Genomic DNA, 16867 nt, shown 5'->3' with positions numbered 1-16867 from the left:
CAGGCTTCCTAGAGAGGTGGTCGATGCCGCAAGCCTGTCAGTGTTTAAGAGGCATTTAGACAATGCCCTTAACAACATGGTTTAACTTTTGGTCAGCCCTGAGGTGGTCAGGCGGTCGGACTAGATGATCGTAGTAGGTCCCTTCCAACTGAAATAGTCTACTCTGTTCTAACACACCGGAAATTTCTGTCATGATCTGGAAGCCTAAAAATTCTGGAAAGCATTTATTGCATTAAACATGCAAGTAATAAAACCACACACTAAAAGCCCGGAACGCACACGTCTACCCAACTCCCTCAGGATCTTGGCTGATCCCTTTTCTTCAGACCGCACTTCTTGACTGATTCCTCTTTCTTTTCGCATCCTTCTTCCTGCTGTTTTCTCCTATTAATGAGCTGTCCCACCTGCCTCACTCCCCAAAACACTTCAGCACCTGACCATCTGTCACTGCTGCTGTGCATCCTTACTGTTGTAAGAGAAAGTATCGACCTTGAGCTGGAGTGTGTGATCTGTGATAAATAGCTTGCAAACTGGCAAATGAACCAATATTACAAATAACTCGCTTTATACATTGCACGTGAAACAGCAAGAAATGAGGAGGCTGCTAGGTCTAAATGCTCAATCTGTAAGTACAGTTCTGAGGAAAAAGATGTGTCCAGTAAACCTGCAGAGGTTTGCAATGTAACACATGGATTTGTGCACGTTCACTGGGCAGTGGGATTCATACCCTGCCCTAATAATGCATTTGATTTAGGAGTTGACCTCAGTTATTAGCTGCAGCTTTATATGAAGCTTTTGCAGATCACTTTGCAAATAAAAATTTGTAAAATGGCTGCACGAGCACAGTGAGACTAAATGTGTTTTCCAAGAGTGATTATTTTTGGTTTGCTTAAGACTATGTTTAGTTGAATCAGCAGAAGGGCTTTTTGACTTCCTTTCTCTGTGTAATTATAAGCTGAAATTCTAAATCAGCTGCTTAGTCATGGTAAATTATGAAAATTATGCTGTTCATTGGCAAGCTGTTGTTACAATAAACATATTTATTGCTTGGTTTTTTTTCTTAAAGGATGTTTCCCTTGAAACAAAAAGCTGAAGAGTAACTTAAACTGCAAGAACTCATGTTTTTCAAAATATCTGTCATAGTATAGGATAAGTAAACATGACAGGTGTTCAGAGTTTTCTGACAAATTAATTTTATCCAAGTCATTTGCAATGTTTTGTAAAAATTAAACCCAAGCTGAATCCAGTCTGTTACAACTACAAAACAAAATGTTGCAGTTTGCCAGGGGAAGGGCTCTATGTGCTGTCAGGTTAGGCCTCCAAGTGTAGGTGATCTTCATGTCAAAACTTGTCCTCAGAGTCCATGCCCTGTAATGGAGAAGATGCATTGAACCAATAAGTGCTGACTGCGTAAATCCAGTGCGTTGAAGGACAGCAGGAGATAAGGGAGCTCTGCTTCCTTGATATTTGAGGAAAATTAGAGATGGGCAACCATTGAAGAGGTCTGTTCTCTATGGGATGAAAGGCAGTCGCTGGTCCTGCCGTGGCAAGTCTTTGTGACCTGACAAAGTGTGTGATAATTCTGATTTATTAATGATATGTTTTGTTGGGGGGGTTATGTTTTAACAGTTTCATTCCTTGGCTCCAATGTACTACCGAGGTTCAGCATTGTGATAGTTTATGATATCACCAAACAGGTAAGACACTCTGTACACTTTTCGCCTGCGTTAACTCCTCTGCTTGGGCCAGAGTTGGAGTTAAAACCCACAACTGTAGAAGTATTTATATGTTAATCCCTGTTCATGTCAGCGTGGTTTATATGCTTCGATAGTTTGTGTAGCTTTGGATGGGGGTGTCCAACTGCCTTAAAAAACTAAATATAAAGTTCTGCTTCTGTGTTGTTTAAACTTCATCTGGACAAAAGGTTGGAGACTGCATTTGGTCAGAGTTTCTTTGGATTTCCTCTGGCTAAGTAGACAGGATAATATCCTGTAATACCCCCTCCCACTACCATCACCGCCTATGTTCTTTGTATGGAATTGAGTTTTTACTACAAAAAGTAGCTGGCTGCTTTATCAACTGAACAGAAATTCAGTTGTTTGCATATTACTGATTTTAAAAGTAATTATTTTTAACTAAGCATATCATCTCACGTTTGCATTGCAGGACTCATGTCTTAACTTTGAAAGCAGTAATGAAATAAGAAGTCTCTGACCTTTGTCTCAAACGTTATTCATTTGGAATAAAAATTGTATTTTCAGATCCTAAACTGCTATTGCTCATTTTTCAGGCAGAGGAGGCTAGGAGGTTCTAGCCAAATGATTCTTCCACTGCTTTTCAAAGAAACCCCTGCTGATAAAGCTGAGTTAGAGGAGGCATTAATGGATGGATGGTCATGACAGTTCACTAGCATTTTATTCCTTTCCTGCCAATTGAATTATTTACTACTAGGTTGAGAGGGCTGGGTTGGTTCTCCAGTGCATTAGTGTAATGATCTGTGGCTGATGATGGTGGCCACTGTTGCACAGCGGTACTGTTCTCCTTTGCTAATTTGCCAAGAAAAGATGAGGAAGAGTGAATCGTGCTGGATTGATACTTATTTTTGATTTAAATATCTTACAGTTGATCTCGTAACACATTGTAAGAATAGAATTTTGTTTTGCCAGCCTTTCTCCAAGTTTATGTGGAACAGCTCTCAGAATAAAGAGGGGAAAATAGGAGAGGAAGGTCAACGTGTATTTCACTTTCTGATACTTAATATTCAGCATTGATCATTAAAGCAGAACGGATGTTTTTTTCCCAAATGACTGATAGTGCTCTCCCTTCAGTGATACCGATACGGCTATTGCTGATTAGACACAACTCTTATGTGCATTTCTGAAGGGGAAAAAATGGTTTATAATATATTTAGGAGCTCACTTGGAGTTTCAGTAATAATTTCAACCATGCGTTATAATTAGAATCTCTAGGAACAAAAGTGATTTTGATGCTATTAGAAATCATTAGTGTAAAGAAATAGAAAATTTCCTATTAAAAGGTAAGTAGCATCAAAAAGCGTTTGAGTTTTGTACTTGGAGGGAAAAAGCCAAGTGAATTGTCACCTGTCTCTTTGGTTTCATAATGAGTAAACTGAGGTTTACCAGGTCACAGATTTGGAAATGCAGGGGGGAGGGGTCACTGTGAAAGCTCTCCTGGATGTTACCAAAAATATGACAGTGGTTGAGATGGTAATCCACTGGGCAGAAGTTGAAATTAGACAAATGAACCTCACATTAAAAGTGAAGGAAATTAGCTACTAGCCAAACTTGAGAGCTGTGGTGGTTTCTTCATCACTGAAAATTTAAGAAAAACATTCAGTGCTGCTCTGGGGGGTGGGGCAAAGGGGGAAGTGTCCAAGGTCAGGAATTAATTTGAGGAAGTCTTATGACCTGAAGTTTGAAAAGCAGATTACATAGATACAGCGATCTTCTTCTGGTCTTGTGATCTGTAAAATTATTATTGCGTTAATACTGTCAAAGCTGTGTTCCTCTAACTTCAAAAAATAAGCAGATACATTAATGGAGACTAGGGTGTTAGCTTATTTGTTATTTCTCTGACTTAGGATTCATTTCATACTTTGAAGAAATGGGTGAAAGAACTAAAAGAACATGGTCCTGAAAACATTGTAATGGCCATCGCTGGAAACAAATGTGATCTTTCTGATATCAGGTAATACATCCATTTTTGTTGTTGCTTTGATTGCAGTAACTATATTGTTTCCTTCCTTCAGGTAACCAATTTGTTTTGTTGTTATAATAGTATAGAATTTTGGTCAGCTGTATTGAGTCATTCCTAATACCGGTGGTTCTACCAATATACAACCTCACCAGCAGCAGCGCAACTTGAGTTGTGTACTTTTCTTTTAACCTTTCTTCTACTGCCCTTCCTGTGTATTTGTACAATCTACATCCTTTAGCTGCTGAATCATTGGGAATGGAAAAGTATTCTCTTTTTTTCCTTCCATTCATCTTAAAAGGTGCAGACTGTATTAAGCGATGAGCGAAACCAGCAATGTAAAGCTAGAAGGATGGGCCTGAGGTAGAATAACGTTATTCACAGAGAAGCTTTGAGAACTTGCGCTTTGCAACAACTGAAACTGTCCCATAGTAGTGGATGTAGAAAGTCTATTTTTGGGTTTTTAGGAGCAAAACCTCAAGTAAAACTTGGGTCACCTGCGTGAAGCAAAGAACCTCCTGGGTAAAAGAGGGGAGGGTTGAATCTGCCCTCCTGCAGAATAGCTGACATGATGCTATTTGGGATGAAAGTGAAGCTAGAGTCACTCTTCTGCTTGTTAGCTCTATTTTGGATTTGTATTTATCCTTTCTGGAAATGGAAGCACATTCTGCTGTGCAGTAGTGATCCTTTGCGTCAGTCCATGACTCTTATTTCTTGCTTCAACTGTGAGTACAGACTCAATGGCCGTATTTGGTGCTTTCCTCTTAGGATCTCATAGGCTCTCATGGTTGTTCAAATAGATCCCCCTGTTGTTTTATAATCATTACCTTGGCCCAGATTCACCAGAGCCCTGAAGCACGTGTGTAACTTCAAGTAAGTGATGCAGTGCTTTATTGAATCAAGGCATATACAAGGATTGGACCTGTGTGGGTTTTTGGGGTTGGTGTGGTGGAGGTTTTTTTGTTGGTTTTTTTTTTCTCTCCCCCTTCCCCAGCCCCCCCATCAGCCATGAACCAGCAGAAAGCTGTGGGTCACTGCTTTCTGTAAGACCTGAACAAGCCCTGATGCTAGAAGACTCCTAGTTTCTGTTGGGCTAAGAATGGGGGACACAGATAGTATATCAGCATCTCCTACCTGATGTTGTGATATGCTTCTCAGCATGTTGAAACTGAGTTCTATAAGACAAAGCAAAACGTTTCCAAATATGAAGTAGAAAAAAAGAGGAAAGGATGATTATAAAAATAAAACTAAACCAGTTAGCACAAATGGGAGTTTTCAGTTGCCCTGAGAGTCACTTTAAATTTATTGCTTAAGTGTTACCAGCAATACAATTGCCTGATTAAATCAAGGGTAATAAGTTTGGAGATTGTGACAAATGGCACCAACTGCAAATGAATCCATAACCAGCCCTCCCCCTGCTTTTGGTAGCATCTGCTGTGGCAGCAAGCTTGTAAATGCTGTTCCACCAGAGGCAGGTTAACTTGGGGACATGAAGAAAAACCTGCACCCCAGAAATGTTGGGAGAATACTGGGGTTCCTCACAGAGTGACTGTGATCTTCCCACCATGTTATTCTCAAACACTACTTGTTTTTTACTGATTGCTGATCATCTGTTTCTTGCTCCTGTTCAGCCAGTACAGCTCTTCCATGCACAAAATGTTCTGGTGTTTGCATGGTCCTCGTTGTCCTCCATAAGCTAATGTCTCATTCTTTTTTTTCTTTTTTTTTTTTAAGGAGGGGGCTTTTTTCTCTGCATAATTATGAATAGTTTTGAGAATACTTTTTTCATGCAGTTATTCTTTCTGCATCCCCCAGCTCTTTTTCTTTCTAAAGTCATCCAGTGATGTCTAGCCAAAGAGTCTGCTCTCTGTTTTTCCACCAAAATCTATCTCGTACGTGATACGTTTTCACAGTTCTTCCAAAAATCTGATTGTTTATGCAATACATGCAGCTGTATGCATTTTCTGGCTGCTTTATGTCTTCAAATTTGCTTCAGTAAAAATGATCTTAGGCGAAATGTGTCACCAATTAATCAGAGTGTTTCCAATAAGTAGAAAATACACATGCACAGAGTATTTAAAAATAAGATGATGTGAGCACACAGGAGCAAGCTGCTGTTTGTATGCATTTTTGGCATCTCTCTTTGGTTTTGTAGAACTTCTGGCAGATGTTTTGCTGGATATCAGAGAGACAGCTGCTTTTAAGACCAACGTGAATAGATGGAAAAGAGGACAAGCTGACCCAGTTCAAGTTGATTTGATTCTGCCATCTGTATGAGACTGTAGGAGATTAATGTAAGGAAGAATGAATGGAAGCAATAAGAACTGATTATCTTCCTTTGGGAAAAGACTGGCTCTATTTCTCATAATCATTGACCATGTTACCCTCCTCATTTAGCATCTAAAATTTGGTTTTGAGCTGCCAAGATGGATTTGGGACACTTAGGGGTCATGCTGCTTTTCTCAGTGTTGTTAATAGGCTATCAGCAGTTTTTGGCACTCTGTTGAAATAAATTTCTTCTCCACTTTGAAGAAATTTCTACAGGTAGACAGGCAATTTTGTTTAGTATAAATCCTCATCTTTGTTACGGTACTGTCAACTCTAGTACTGTAGAGTGTTTGGCATACTTTTAAGTAATAGTAGTAGACTTTTCCTTCTAATATGTGTCCTGTCCTTCTGACAGGTCATTAAAAAGTAGTTTCAAAGACTGGAGCTGAGACTTGAATGTTAAAATGGTATAAGTGCCCAAAATATTTTTTGAGCATTTTAGTCAGTAGTCATAACAGCAACTAAGAAGTGTTTACTTCCCTAAAAATATGGTGCACCTTCTTAGCAAATTGTGTTCACTGGAAAATGCCAGATCCTTGGTTAAGAGAATTCAGCAGAATTTCATGCTCAGATCTTCCCTCTATGCATCCAGAGTAGTTCTTTATTCAGTAATTATTCAGAAAATCTCAAGGGAGATTAAATCAATAGAATGATTTGGAAAGATTAAAATGAAATAATTTACATCTTTCAGAATAGGTATTCCTCTAACTTTCCCTGTAGCCCTGGAATAACACTTTCTCAGCACTCCACTGATGGTTCTTGCCTTCTTCCCTCTTCACCCCATCTTGCATGTATTCATCTCTCGGCTTAGAGGTCAAGCATTTGTGCTTTTCCTTTTTGGCAAGGTAGCATCTTAGCAATATTGACATCTAGATTATGATAACTCCACTTGATGTATGCAGCCTTCTCAGTGTCGACAGCACTGGATGGCATGATGCTTATTGCCCACGTGCTGTGGACATTTATAGGCTTCCTTTAGAAATGTCATCAGAGAAGGCTAAGAAGTTTTGTGATGCTTCCTTGGAATATTATCACTTGCTGCTCTTTTACCTTTTCCTTGATGCCCGAAGTTTGCTTTCTCATCTAAATTACAGCAAGTTGAAAGTCTTCATTACATAACCCTATGCTCTCAAATTTCTTCCTTTACTGTTGTTTGAATATTATGTTAGATAGTTAAGTTCCTTTTTTCTTATCTCCAGGGCCATCCGCAGATGGTGGTACCTTTCATAATAAAGGCCAACGGGCCATTTCAGAAACAGTAGGAGAATGCTGCCTTCCCTGTGTCTTCCACAAAAGACATGTAATACAAAGAAGCAAGTAATGGAAACAAGCTCTGAATCCAGATGCTGGAATTGCAGGCTAATTTTTTGAAAACCATTTGTAATAAATCGGGCAGTTATTCTGCCTCTCTGCATGTTTCCCATGAGCAGCAGATCTGATTTATTTAAAATATATGCCTTTATATTTTATTATTGCCTTTATAGTTTATTATTGCCACAATAAACTAATTGTGAAATTGCATTGCTGTGCTCCCACCTAGGTACCTTCCGTTAAAGTCCAGGGCACTCATACTAGGAGGAAATTGTACTAGGAGTCTCTGGATTGGTACTTCGGAGTTGTGGGGTGAAGGAGTTGGTGCAAATTCTGCGTGTGCAACCGGCATCTATAAAGCCACACAAAACATACCAGCTGATGTGTTGAACAACTGGAGGAAAAATAGTGCTGGCAGCCTGGTGTTTCAACATGTGCTCCCCTGATCGGGTGTACCTTGGGTGCCTGTTAGCATGTTCAGTCTCTGATTCTAAGCTGTTGCTCAAAAATCAGGAATAGCGGTGGGTACAGACAGCAGCGGACACAGACAGATTCAGCTTTGCCACCTGGCTCAGGCAGATACAAGGTCAGCATGGGGCTTGCTTTGCATCTGAAGCAGAGGTCTTTTGCATGTTGTAAACTGCATTTACCAGCTTTTGGCCTATGAAGTATTGGCTACAAAATGAGGATGTTCTACCAGTGATTTTAAGATGGTGTCACTTTGGTGACATGGCACAGAATAGTTGTCTTCCCCCAGTGAATCTGGAACTCCCAGATTGCTCTTGCCAATGTGCTCAGAGTCAGTGGCTTTCATATTTCTTTCAGAATCTCTCTTGTGTTTTTGCTGCTTGCAAACACTTCGACATACGATGCTCTTATCATTTGCTTCCACAACAGTCGTACCCTAACTTGTTTGAACACTTGGTGTGGACAGTGCTGGTTGCTGCCTGGATCAGCAGAGTTGTATGTCTTTTCTCTAGTGTTTTAATGCTTTTCTTATCGGGGTCAAGTTTAAAAAACAAACAAATGGGGCTGTCATTTAAATTATCTTCCTTTTTTCAAGGCATGGATTCAGCAGCAAGTCCAAGAAATCTGCAGATCGCTCACTGGTGAAATTTTGATATTTTGAATACAATGATCTAAGTGCCATAAGAAGGAGGAAGATAGTACTACTTTTGCAGGGAAGAAGAGCATACTAATGCTTTTCTGATTAGGCTTCAGGCAATTAAAAGGAAAATGAATGAAATATCTGGCTGAATGCCAAAGTTTTTTCCCTTTCCCCCCCCCCCCCCCCCTCCAAATTATTTCTTGAAAATTTTGTTTCTTTTATTTGTAAATTTTTTTTTTTGTAGGGAGGTTCCTATGAAGGATGCCAAAGAATATGCAGAATCTATAGGCGCAATTGTTGTTGAAACCAGTGCAAAGAATGCTGTTAACATTGAAGAACTTTTTCAAGGAATAAGTAAGTAAATGTGCCATTTATTTATTTAACTAATTGTGATTGTTTGGAGGTCTTCTGAAAATAGCTGTCTGTTTCGGGTCTAAAAACTTCTTTCCCAAGGACATTAAGAAATCCACCGGGCCAGTAATATGGCTGCTCTTTATGCAGATGTAAACTAAGAATGACTTTGAATACACCAAAGCAAAACATAGTAGATAGTAGCTACAGGGTAAGCCTCTTCCTTCTAAATCTGTATATAAATCCTGACCTGGGTCACATCTTCTGTTTCAGATCAAGCCTGCTGTTGTAGAGGCGATACTGTTGATCTTATCATCATGTTGATAAAGACTTAAATGTTGAGAAATGTGCCTGGAGGGCTATGATAAGTAGAAAATAGTCATTGCAGTGGAATCCGTTTAAAGAAATATTTTCTCTCCAGGTCTTTTAAACAAGATGAGACTGACATTCCTCATGAGGAGAAGAAAAAATGTCTTGTTCAGTTTGCCTTCTAGGGGTTCCAGTTTTGGTCTCTGGCTGCAAGTGGGAAGGACCTTGTGGGCTGGAAGGGACCTCAGGAGACCTTCAGTCCAACTTCCTGCTCGAAGCAGACTTGATAGTTAATTCAGACGAGGTTGCTCGGGCCATTGTCTGGCTGGGCCCAAGAGCAGAGGTTCCACAACCTCTCTGGGCAGCTGAGTCCAGTGTTTAAATAGTCCTCACAGTGGCATCCCCCTCGGTGTATCAAGTCAGAACCTCTCCTGATTAAATTCTCGGCCACCATTCCTCATTGTCCTGGATGCACCTCAGTAAAGAGCCTGGCTCTGTCGTCTTAGCAGCCCTCCCCATAGGTACTGATAGGCGGCTCTGCAGTCCCCCAGAGTCATCTCATCTTCAGGCTGAACAGGTCCCATTTCCTCAGCCTCTCTTCACAGGGCAAATGCTCCAGCCCCCTGACTGTCTTGGTGGCCCTCCTCTGAACTTGCGCCAGTTTGTCAACATTTTTCTTGTATTGTGGGGCCCAAAACTGGATGCATTACCCAGCTTGTGTTAGACCATATCTAGAAAGGGATAACCACTTCACCTGATCTACTGGCTTGGCTCTTGTTGGTATGACTTAGGATGCTGTTGGCCGTCTTTGCTGCCAGGGCACGCTGCTGGCTCGTGCTCAGCCTGCTGCCGTCAGGTCCTTTTTGGCAGAGCTGCTTCCCGGGCAGCCAGTCCACAGCCTGTCTCATAGCCAGGGGCTCTTCTTTCTCACAAGCAGGGCTTGGCATTTGTCCTTTCTGAACCACATAAGGCTCCTGTTGGCCCATTCCTTCCTCCAGCCTAAGGCCCTCTGAACAGCAGCCTTGCCCTCAAGGGTATTGAATGCACCTCTGAGTTGGGTATCATCTGAGGGTTGAAGCGGGTGCATATTTTTTCCTCCTTCAGGCCACTGATAAAAGGCATTAAGCAAGGTACTCCACTTGTATCTACCCCTAGGCCAGTTACATACTGTTAACCATTGGCCTTTAAGTCTGATGATCCAGCCAGTTTTTCACACAGCTAACAGTCTGCCTATCTAGACTATAACATCCCAACTTGGATATACCAGGATGCAGTAGGAGAAAGTATCGAAAGCCTTGCTAAAGTCAAGGTAGACGACATCCAACACTCTCCCTCAATCACAGATCGAGTCATACTATCATTTAGGGCAACCAGGTTGGTTGGACATGGTTTACCCTTGGTAAGTCCATGCTGACTGGTCCCGGTCACCTTCTTCACCTTCATGTGCTCAGAAGCAACTTCTGAGAGGATTTGCTCCATGGTTTTCCCAGGAAGCAGAGTGAGGCTAACTAGCCTGTAGATCCATGGCTTGTTACTGCTCTTTTTGAAGACAGATGTAACGTTCACCTTTCTTCAGTCATAGGGGACCTCCCTCATTCTCCACAACCTTTCAAAAATAATAGGGATGATAAAGAATGGCCTTGCGGTGACATTGGCTTGCTCCCTCTGCATCCTCAGGCTTGTACGGGTTGAGATTTCTTAAGAGTTCCATGACTTGATCCTCTTCCACTACTGGTGGTTCCTCCTTTCCCTGAATCCTGTTTTGGGGTGTGGAGGCCTAGGAGACAGCATGTCCAGAAACTCAACTTTGTTTCCCTAAAGTCTTTATTTTATTTTATTTCACATATTCATAATCAGCTCATATTATCTACCACGCTTTGCCTGAGACAGGGCCTGTTCAAGTGTTTGATTTGCTTACATGGGATGTATTTAAAATGGTTAACAAGAACCAATATTCCTAGAACACGCTACCTTTCTTTTACCTCCTTTAAAAAAGGAGTGTGTAACATGGCTGTCTGGAGGAAACGGTTCTTCCTTGTGATAGTTTACTAGATTGTCTGTGTCTGATGGTTGTGAATGTTCTCGCGGAGGAACTCATCCTTGCCATGTAATTAGATAATTAGTTTCCGTCTTTGATAGGTAATGCTGCAGCTGGCAGCATACATTGTCCCTAATAATGGATATAATAGACAAGGAAAATCAGCTAAATTAAGTTTAGTATGAACTAGATACCCAGGCAAGTGCACTTAATTCCACAGGCAATTATTTCTATATATAGAAATATTTTGTCTCAGTGGATGTACTTGTGACCTTATCAAGTACTCAGCAGAGAGAAAGGGGAGAGTTGGTAGTGTATGTTTATAGAAATATAGTGGAAACCAAGTGAAAAATGCTTAATTAGCAGGAGAATTAATTAGTATGATTGTGACTGGGCAGAGGGTATGGATAACTTTCTGATGTTTTACACCAATTCAGTCTTTGTGCAATTTCCAAAAAAGTCTGTTTATGCCCAAGTTGCATGGCAGCATTTCTGCCTTTTCAGTGTGTGAAGTCCCTCTCTAGCCATGTCTCCTACCCTGTTGACTAATTTTATTTGTGTGGTGCCCTAGAAGTCATGCTGCAGCTTTAGTTTGCTTTCACGCTGCCCGAGAGTTCGTGCCCTTCTCTTTGTGCTGCTGTAGAAGGGCATGGTGCAGCTCCCCAGCCTCCGAACAGGGAGACGGCAACTTCAGTTTACCTTGGATCTTGAAGGTAGATTGTATGTATTGCCTATTTTACAGCCTGGATTTGGAAGGATATTCCAACATGCGTGGAGAATTTCTCCATTAAAAACCTTCTTGAAATTGATACCCCAAACAGAAAGGGTAGACTACATTTTAATTTAGCTAAAAAAATTACCTCCTGCTTGCTTATGCTTTTCGTTTCCCAGGGGTATTTTAACATAATCATTTTTCCTTCCTAAGGTGTCTAACAACTGTCTCTTTTTCCAGGGAAAATGTTGTGAACAGAGTGAAATAATATAATGGGAAGATTTACTCAGCATAATGATACAAAGAAGGCGGAAAATAAAAGGGGAACTGGGATGTTTTGGTGACAACCAGATAAATCTTGGAAAAATTATAGAGATTATAGACAGATAACTTCATTTCTAAGGTTATTATATTACACTATTTTTAAAAGATTTTTTAAAAATAAGTTTCTCCCAGGATTTGAGGATTTGAGTGCTTTGAGGGATGTCTTAATAACACAGTCTCAACACAAATCCATTGTCCTTAATTCTTCTCAAGAAAATACAAGACGTGAAAGACTAGAATCAGTAAAAGTTTCTGATTTTTTTGAAGATGGGGCAAATCTGGCAGGAGAGGGATTCTGCAGTCAGTGTACTCAGGCGAATAAGGCTGAGAAGGCAGACCGAGCACAAGAGTCAGCAACGTTGGTGTTCTCCGTGCTGGAGAGTTTTCACTGAGCTGCGTAATGGGCTGCAGCTCCTGGCTGTCTGTTGTAGCCCTGTGATTTCAGATGGCAAGCCACTACACTTACCCTGGTTATGTTTAGCAGCGCTTGACTGAAGGCTTGCTGTGATCGTGAAACATCACATGGCTGTCTTATTTCTCTGCGAAGAAGAAAAGAATATTTTTAGTACAGTTGTATATTCCCCACTTGGGCTAAATTTTTCCCGATGTCTGTCTTGAAAGGTTTTTGACATAAAAAGGGCTTAAGACTATAGTGGTTTTTCATGTGTTCCAGTAGGTCTTTTTTAATAGCTGAGTGTCTATAGGATCAAATGTTATTAATTTTTTATTCCCAGCCTTAGAAGAATCATAGGCACAGTGGCTCCTTGTTGCTGGCTTATACTTCAGCAGCAGCAAATATGCCAGGAATGTATTATATGATAGCAGTATAATACAGTATGAAGTTGTGCCTGTGCAGGGGGCATACCAGTTCTGTATTGCCCCTTCTCGGTTGTGGGACTTTAGTCCACTGACCACTGCTTGTGCTTGGGAAGGCAGCTTACCCTTTAAAACTGGCTGGTTTTCAGTGACTAAACAAGCTGCCCCAAGTGTACTGTCATTTAGTAGCAATCACGCCCTCGTAATTCTCAGACACCCATTCATTTAACAACTCGAATAAGCCTTAGTCACCTTATTCAAATCTAGTACACGCCCAGTTGTTTCTCTTCAGCCTGTGTATTGCCTGTTTACCTTAGCGTGAAGGTGCCCCAGATAGGAAAGAGAAGATTACATAAAAGCCATCCTCTGTAAATCATAGAATCATTTAGGTTGGAAAGGACATTGAAGATCAGATAGAGCTGAGACTGTACCGCCCAGGTCAATACCAGTCTGCATCAGCAGGTCCAAGGGTAAACAGGCAGTGGGATGAGTAAGCCGCTGAAGAATACCTAGCCGAGTGAAATATGAAATAAACTTGTGTTAAGCAAAAGAAACAAATGGTGGGCATGCATTATTTTTTGAAGTCTGGCAAATGTTGAGGACTGGTGTGCTACCAAAGGGGGCAAGATTGAAGCATTTCAGCATCTTCTGTCAAAGGTGAGAGGGAACTGAGGAATAAGATTATCAGAATTGCTCTGTGGAAAGTGTCTAAAGAGTTGTTAGCACACTCGGTCTTACTGATGCTAGTACTACAAGGAGGAGAGACTGTCTTGATGTTTAAAAATCCAGATAAGGATGTTCTTCCTAGATGAGGCTTCCTAATTAGAGCAGAGAGTTTCTGTCTCGGGATACAACCTTTCATGTGGTAAATGCTCAGTTATAAATGGATGAAGCTATTGATTTTCTGATGCCTTGCCAGCAGCTCGTATATTGAATATTTAATGTAACCCAAATACTTGTTTCCTAGAAATACTGGGAGATTAAAAAAAAAACAAACCACCAAACCCAATCTCTAGAGTTTACAGTTTAACCAGTTGTATACTGCACAAACTAGAGAGGAATGTATGAAATATCTGTCTGTGGAACGGGGAGGGGTCCTTTCCAGCGGGCATTCGATGGTTGCACTGGCTCGAATGGACTTGGATGGATAGAATTGCAGATGGACAGTTGTTGAGCTTTGTGAGTGATGAGTATGGTGGTTTTCATCCTGTTATCTGCTGATTTGCCGATATATTTGCCGATACACCATTTTTAAGGCAGCCCAAACTCATAACTGAATTTTTGTAGGGAGTGTTCACCTGTGAAAGGATGGAAAAACATTGCCCTAACTTATGTTTGAGATTATATTCTTTACAGTTTATGCTCCCTGTGTTCTAGGATTAGTTCTCCTCTTGCTTTCAAATTTTCATGAATGAAACAAAACTTACTGGCCTTTGGACTACTCTTAAAGTTAAACTTATGAGGTCCTGGATTCCAACCACAGGAGAGCTCTTCAACATGAACTAGTAAATAAACCAAAACAGCCCAAAGTTAATTACAGCAGGACCTCAAATCAAGGTTGGATCTCTTAGTAATTGAAGTCATTAGGCATTCTGTTGTTTACTTTGATGCTTGTAAGCTTTAAATCTTCTTTTTTTTTCCTGCAGATTTTAATTAAATGAGCAAAATTTAGTTGTATTTCTGCTTCCCCAACAAGAAATTCAGTGTCAGCATTCTATGCTTCTGCTTAAAAAAAAAAAAAAGCAGTTTTATTTTTTTGCATGGAGATGCTGTTAGATATGCTATTAGGAGTATTAAAATAATTGCAACTTATCTATGTTTAGTTATGCAATATCCTTTATTGTAAATATGTGCTACCTTGCCTGAAAACTTATAACATGAAGTAAACAGCAATCATCTCTGTCAGTTGGGGAAATCCTGCTTCACTGCAAGTATGGGTGAGAAAAAGAAACTAGAGACTGACTAGTGGGCCAAGCTTTATAAGCCATGTGAGAGACATGGGGAACTTCTAAAATACCAGGGAAACTGGTTTCAAAGGATGAAAGGATTTGGGGAGATAAGAAGTGTGACTGTCATAAGTCTTACAGGTGCAGAAAGAGTCTTCTATGCAAATGCCAAAACTGTGGGATAAGATGTGCCTGCTTCATTCTGCCATGCCTTCACAGATGGCTGTGCTTTATTAACGAGGTTTATAAAGAGCAATGCTTTGCAGGGCCTCACCTTGCTGTGATGCAGCTAGCAATTTTAGGAGGAGGTTCTGGCCACTGTATAGCTGTTGTACCGCTACTTGAAGTAGTCTGCCTTTTCTCAGGTGAGCCATGGATTTCACATCCTGGACTAACGAAAATCTCTCCTTCCTCCAGCCCCCTAAAAAATATCAAGTTGTACGTGATTTTCAGGAAGAGAACAGATGGGAGAGATGCACAGAAGGCCACCGTGCAGCACTGTGATGTCTTGCCTCTTACCCTTAGCAGAATTGTTGTAGTTGTGTTAGATAGTAGGACTTGTGCTTCTTTTGGACTTGGACTTCATCATCTGGATGTGCCAGCTCGGGCTGATGACATCACATCTGTTTCCACACTAAACAAATATCTGTTCAATGCACTGTTGTGTTTGTCCCGTTGTCAGCATGGTAACCAGTTGCAGGTTTTTTTCCTTACGCTCAGCTTTAAGGCTGTTTCCAACCTTTCAGACAGTCTTGTACAGGTCAATGATGAAACTAGTTTCATGTTAAAAAAACAAACAAAACCAAAAAGCCCAACGCCAAGCCTGATTTTTCTGAGCTAATGGATGTCACAGCTTGTAACTGGAGCATCGCAGTACAAAAAGGAACAAAGAGAGCAGATTTTATTACTGTGATGATGCATGGTGCTTCCAGCTGCAGCAGAGCAATCCCCATCTGCCTGCTTTCAGGTTCTGCTTGCAGAGCTGTCACCCAGTCCCTGTTGTCTCTCTTGCTTCCCTGCTCCAGTTTTCATTTTTCTCCCCTCCCATTTTGTTTACCTCTTGTCCCACCCTCCCATTTCCCAATCTCTTTGCCTCTGGCAGTCTCAGAGGCGCAACTCCCAGAGTGCTGATTAATCTCTTTACATTAACAAGTCACAGATTCAATAGCAGGAGTTGGAACTCTATCAGGCATTGGAGAAGACTCTGACCTTCATCCTGGACTGCTTTGGCCCAACTCAAACATGCCAGAAAGGAGGAGATGCAATTGATTTAGTGCTTCCCACCTGTTAGCCTGGATGGTTCACTTCAGAACCATGACAATTTCTGTAACCCTACATTTGAGCAGTCTCTTGTGACGCTTATCATTTTACAGGCCATGGTGTGTTTACTGGAATGAGGTCATGGAGGACACCGAGACTTCTGCACGAATGTGTAGAGGTGCATGTTTACAAACAGTTTTGTTGCACAAAATCTGTGAAACATGGTCTAAACGTTAGTGAAATGAAACCAAAATATATAATCATATAATTAATACAAGTGCAAAATCTAATTTTTAACCTGCAGTCAGCGGACCTCACGCCATAGAAATACCAGCAAGGGGGAACCATATGGAACTTTCATACTGTCTCAGTATATCCTGAAGTTCCTCATTTCACCAGTTCAGCTGCAGAGTTCTTAGATAAATGTATGCGCATCTGTGTTTCTCTGTGCGATTGACTGTTTCATCTGGAATCCTAAGATGTGCTGTTGGTGGTCTTTGGCAAGCTGGCTAGTCGTGTCCTGCTCTGCAAAATGGAGAAAAGACTCTATTTATGGTCTAGTTTGTCATCTTTAAGTTAAGCAACAGAAGATTTCAATCTCTCATGGACCTTTTGAGCTGACTCTATCTTAACAGAGCAGTCATCGGTTT

General features: G+C 40.9%; 1 protein-coding gene across 1 annotated transcript in view; it reads left to right on the top strand.

Annotated features, from left to right (window-relative positions):
- RAB31 (RAB31, member RAS oncogene family) overlaps nucleotides 1-16867 on the top strand; it is a 39049-nt gene that overhangs the window by 16096 nt on the left and 6086 nt on the right. Inside the window, 4 exon segments of the mRNA XM_009318589.1 lie at nucleotides 1630-1666; nucleotides 1669-1697; nucleotides 3602-3708; nucleotides 8706-8815. Of these exon segments, the coding sequence (XP_009316864.1) occupies nucleotides 1630-1666; nucleotides 1669-1697; nucleotides 3602-3708; nucleotides 8706-8815 (283 nt within the window).

Source organism: Pygoscelis adeliae, unplaced genomic scaffold (assembly GCF_000699105.1).
Source record: "Pygoscelis adeliae isolate BGI_AS28 unplaced genomic scaffold, ASM69910v1 Scaffold42, whole genome shotgun sequence".
Taxonomy (NCBI): Eukaryota; Metazoa; Chordata; class Aves; order Sphenisciformes; family Spheniscidae; genus Pygoscelis; species Pygoscelis adeliae.
Note: the sequence above shows the minus strand (reverse complement) of the source record. Positions and strands in the feature narration are given on the sequence as shown.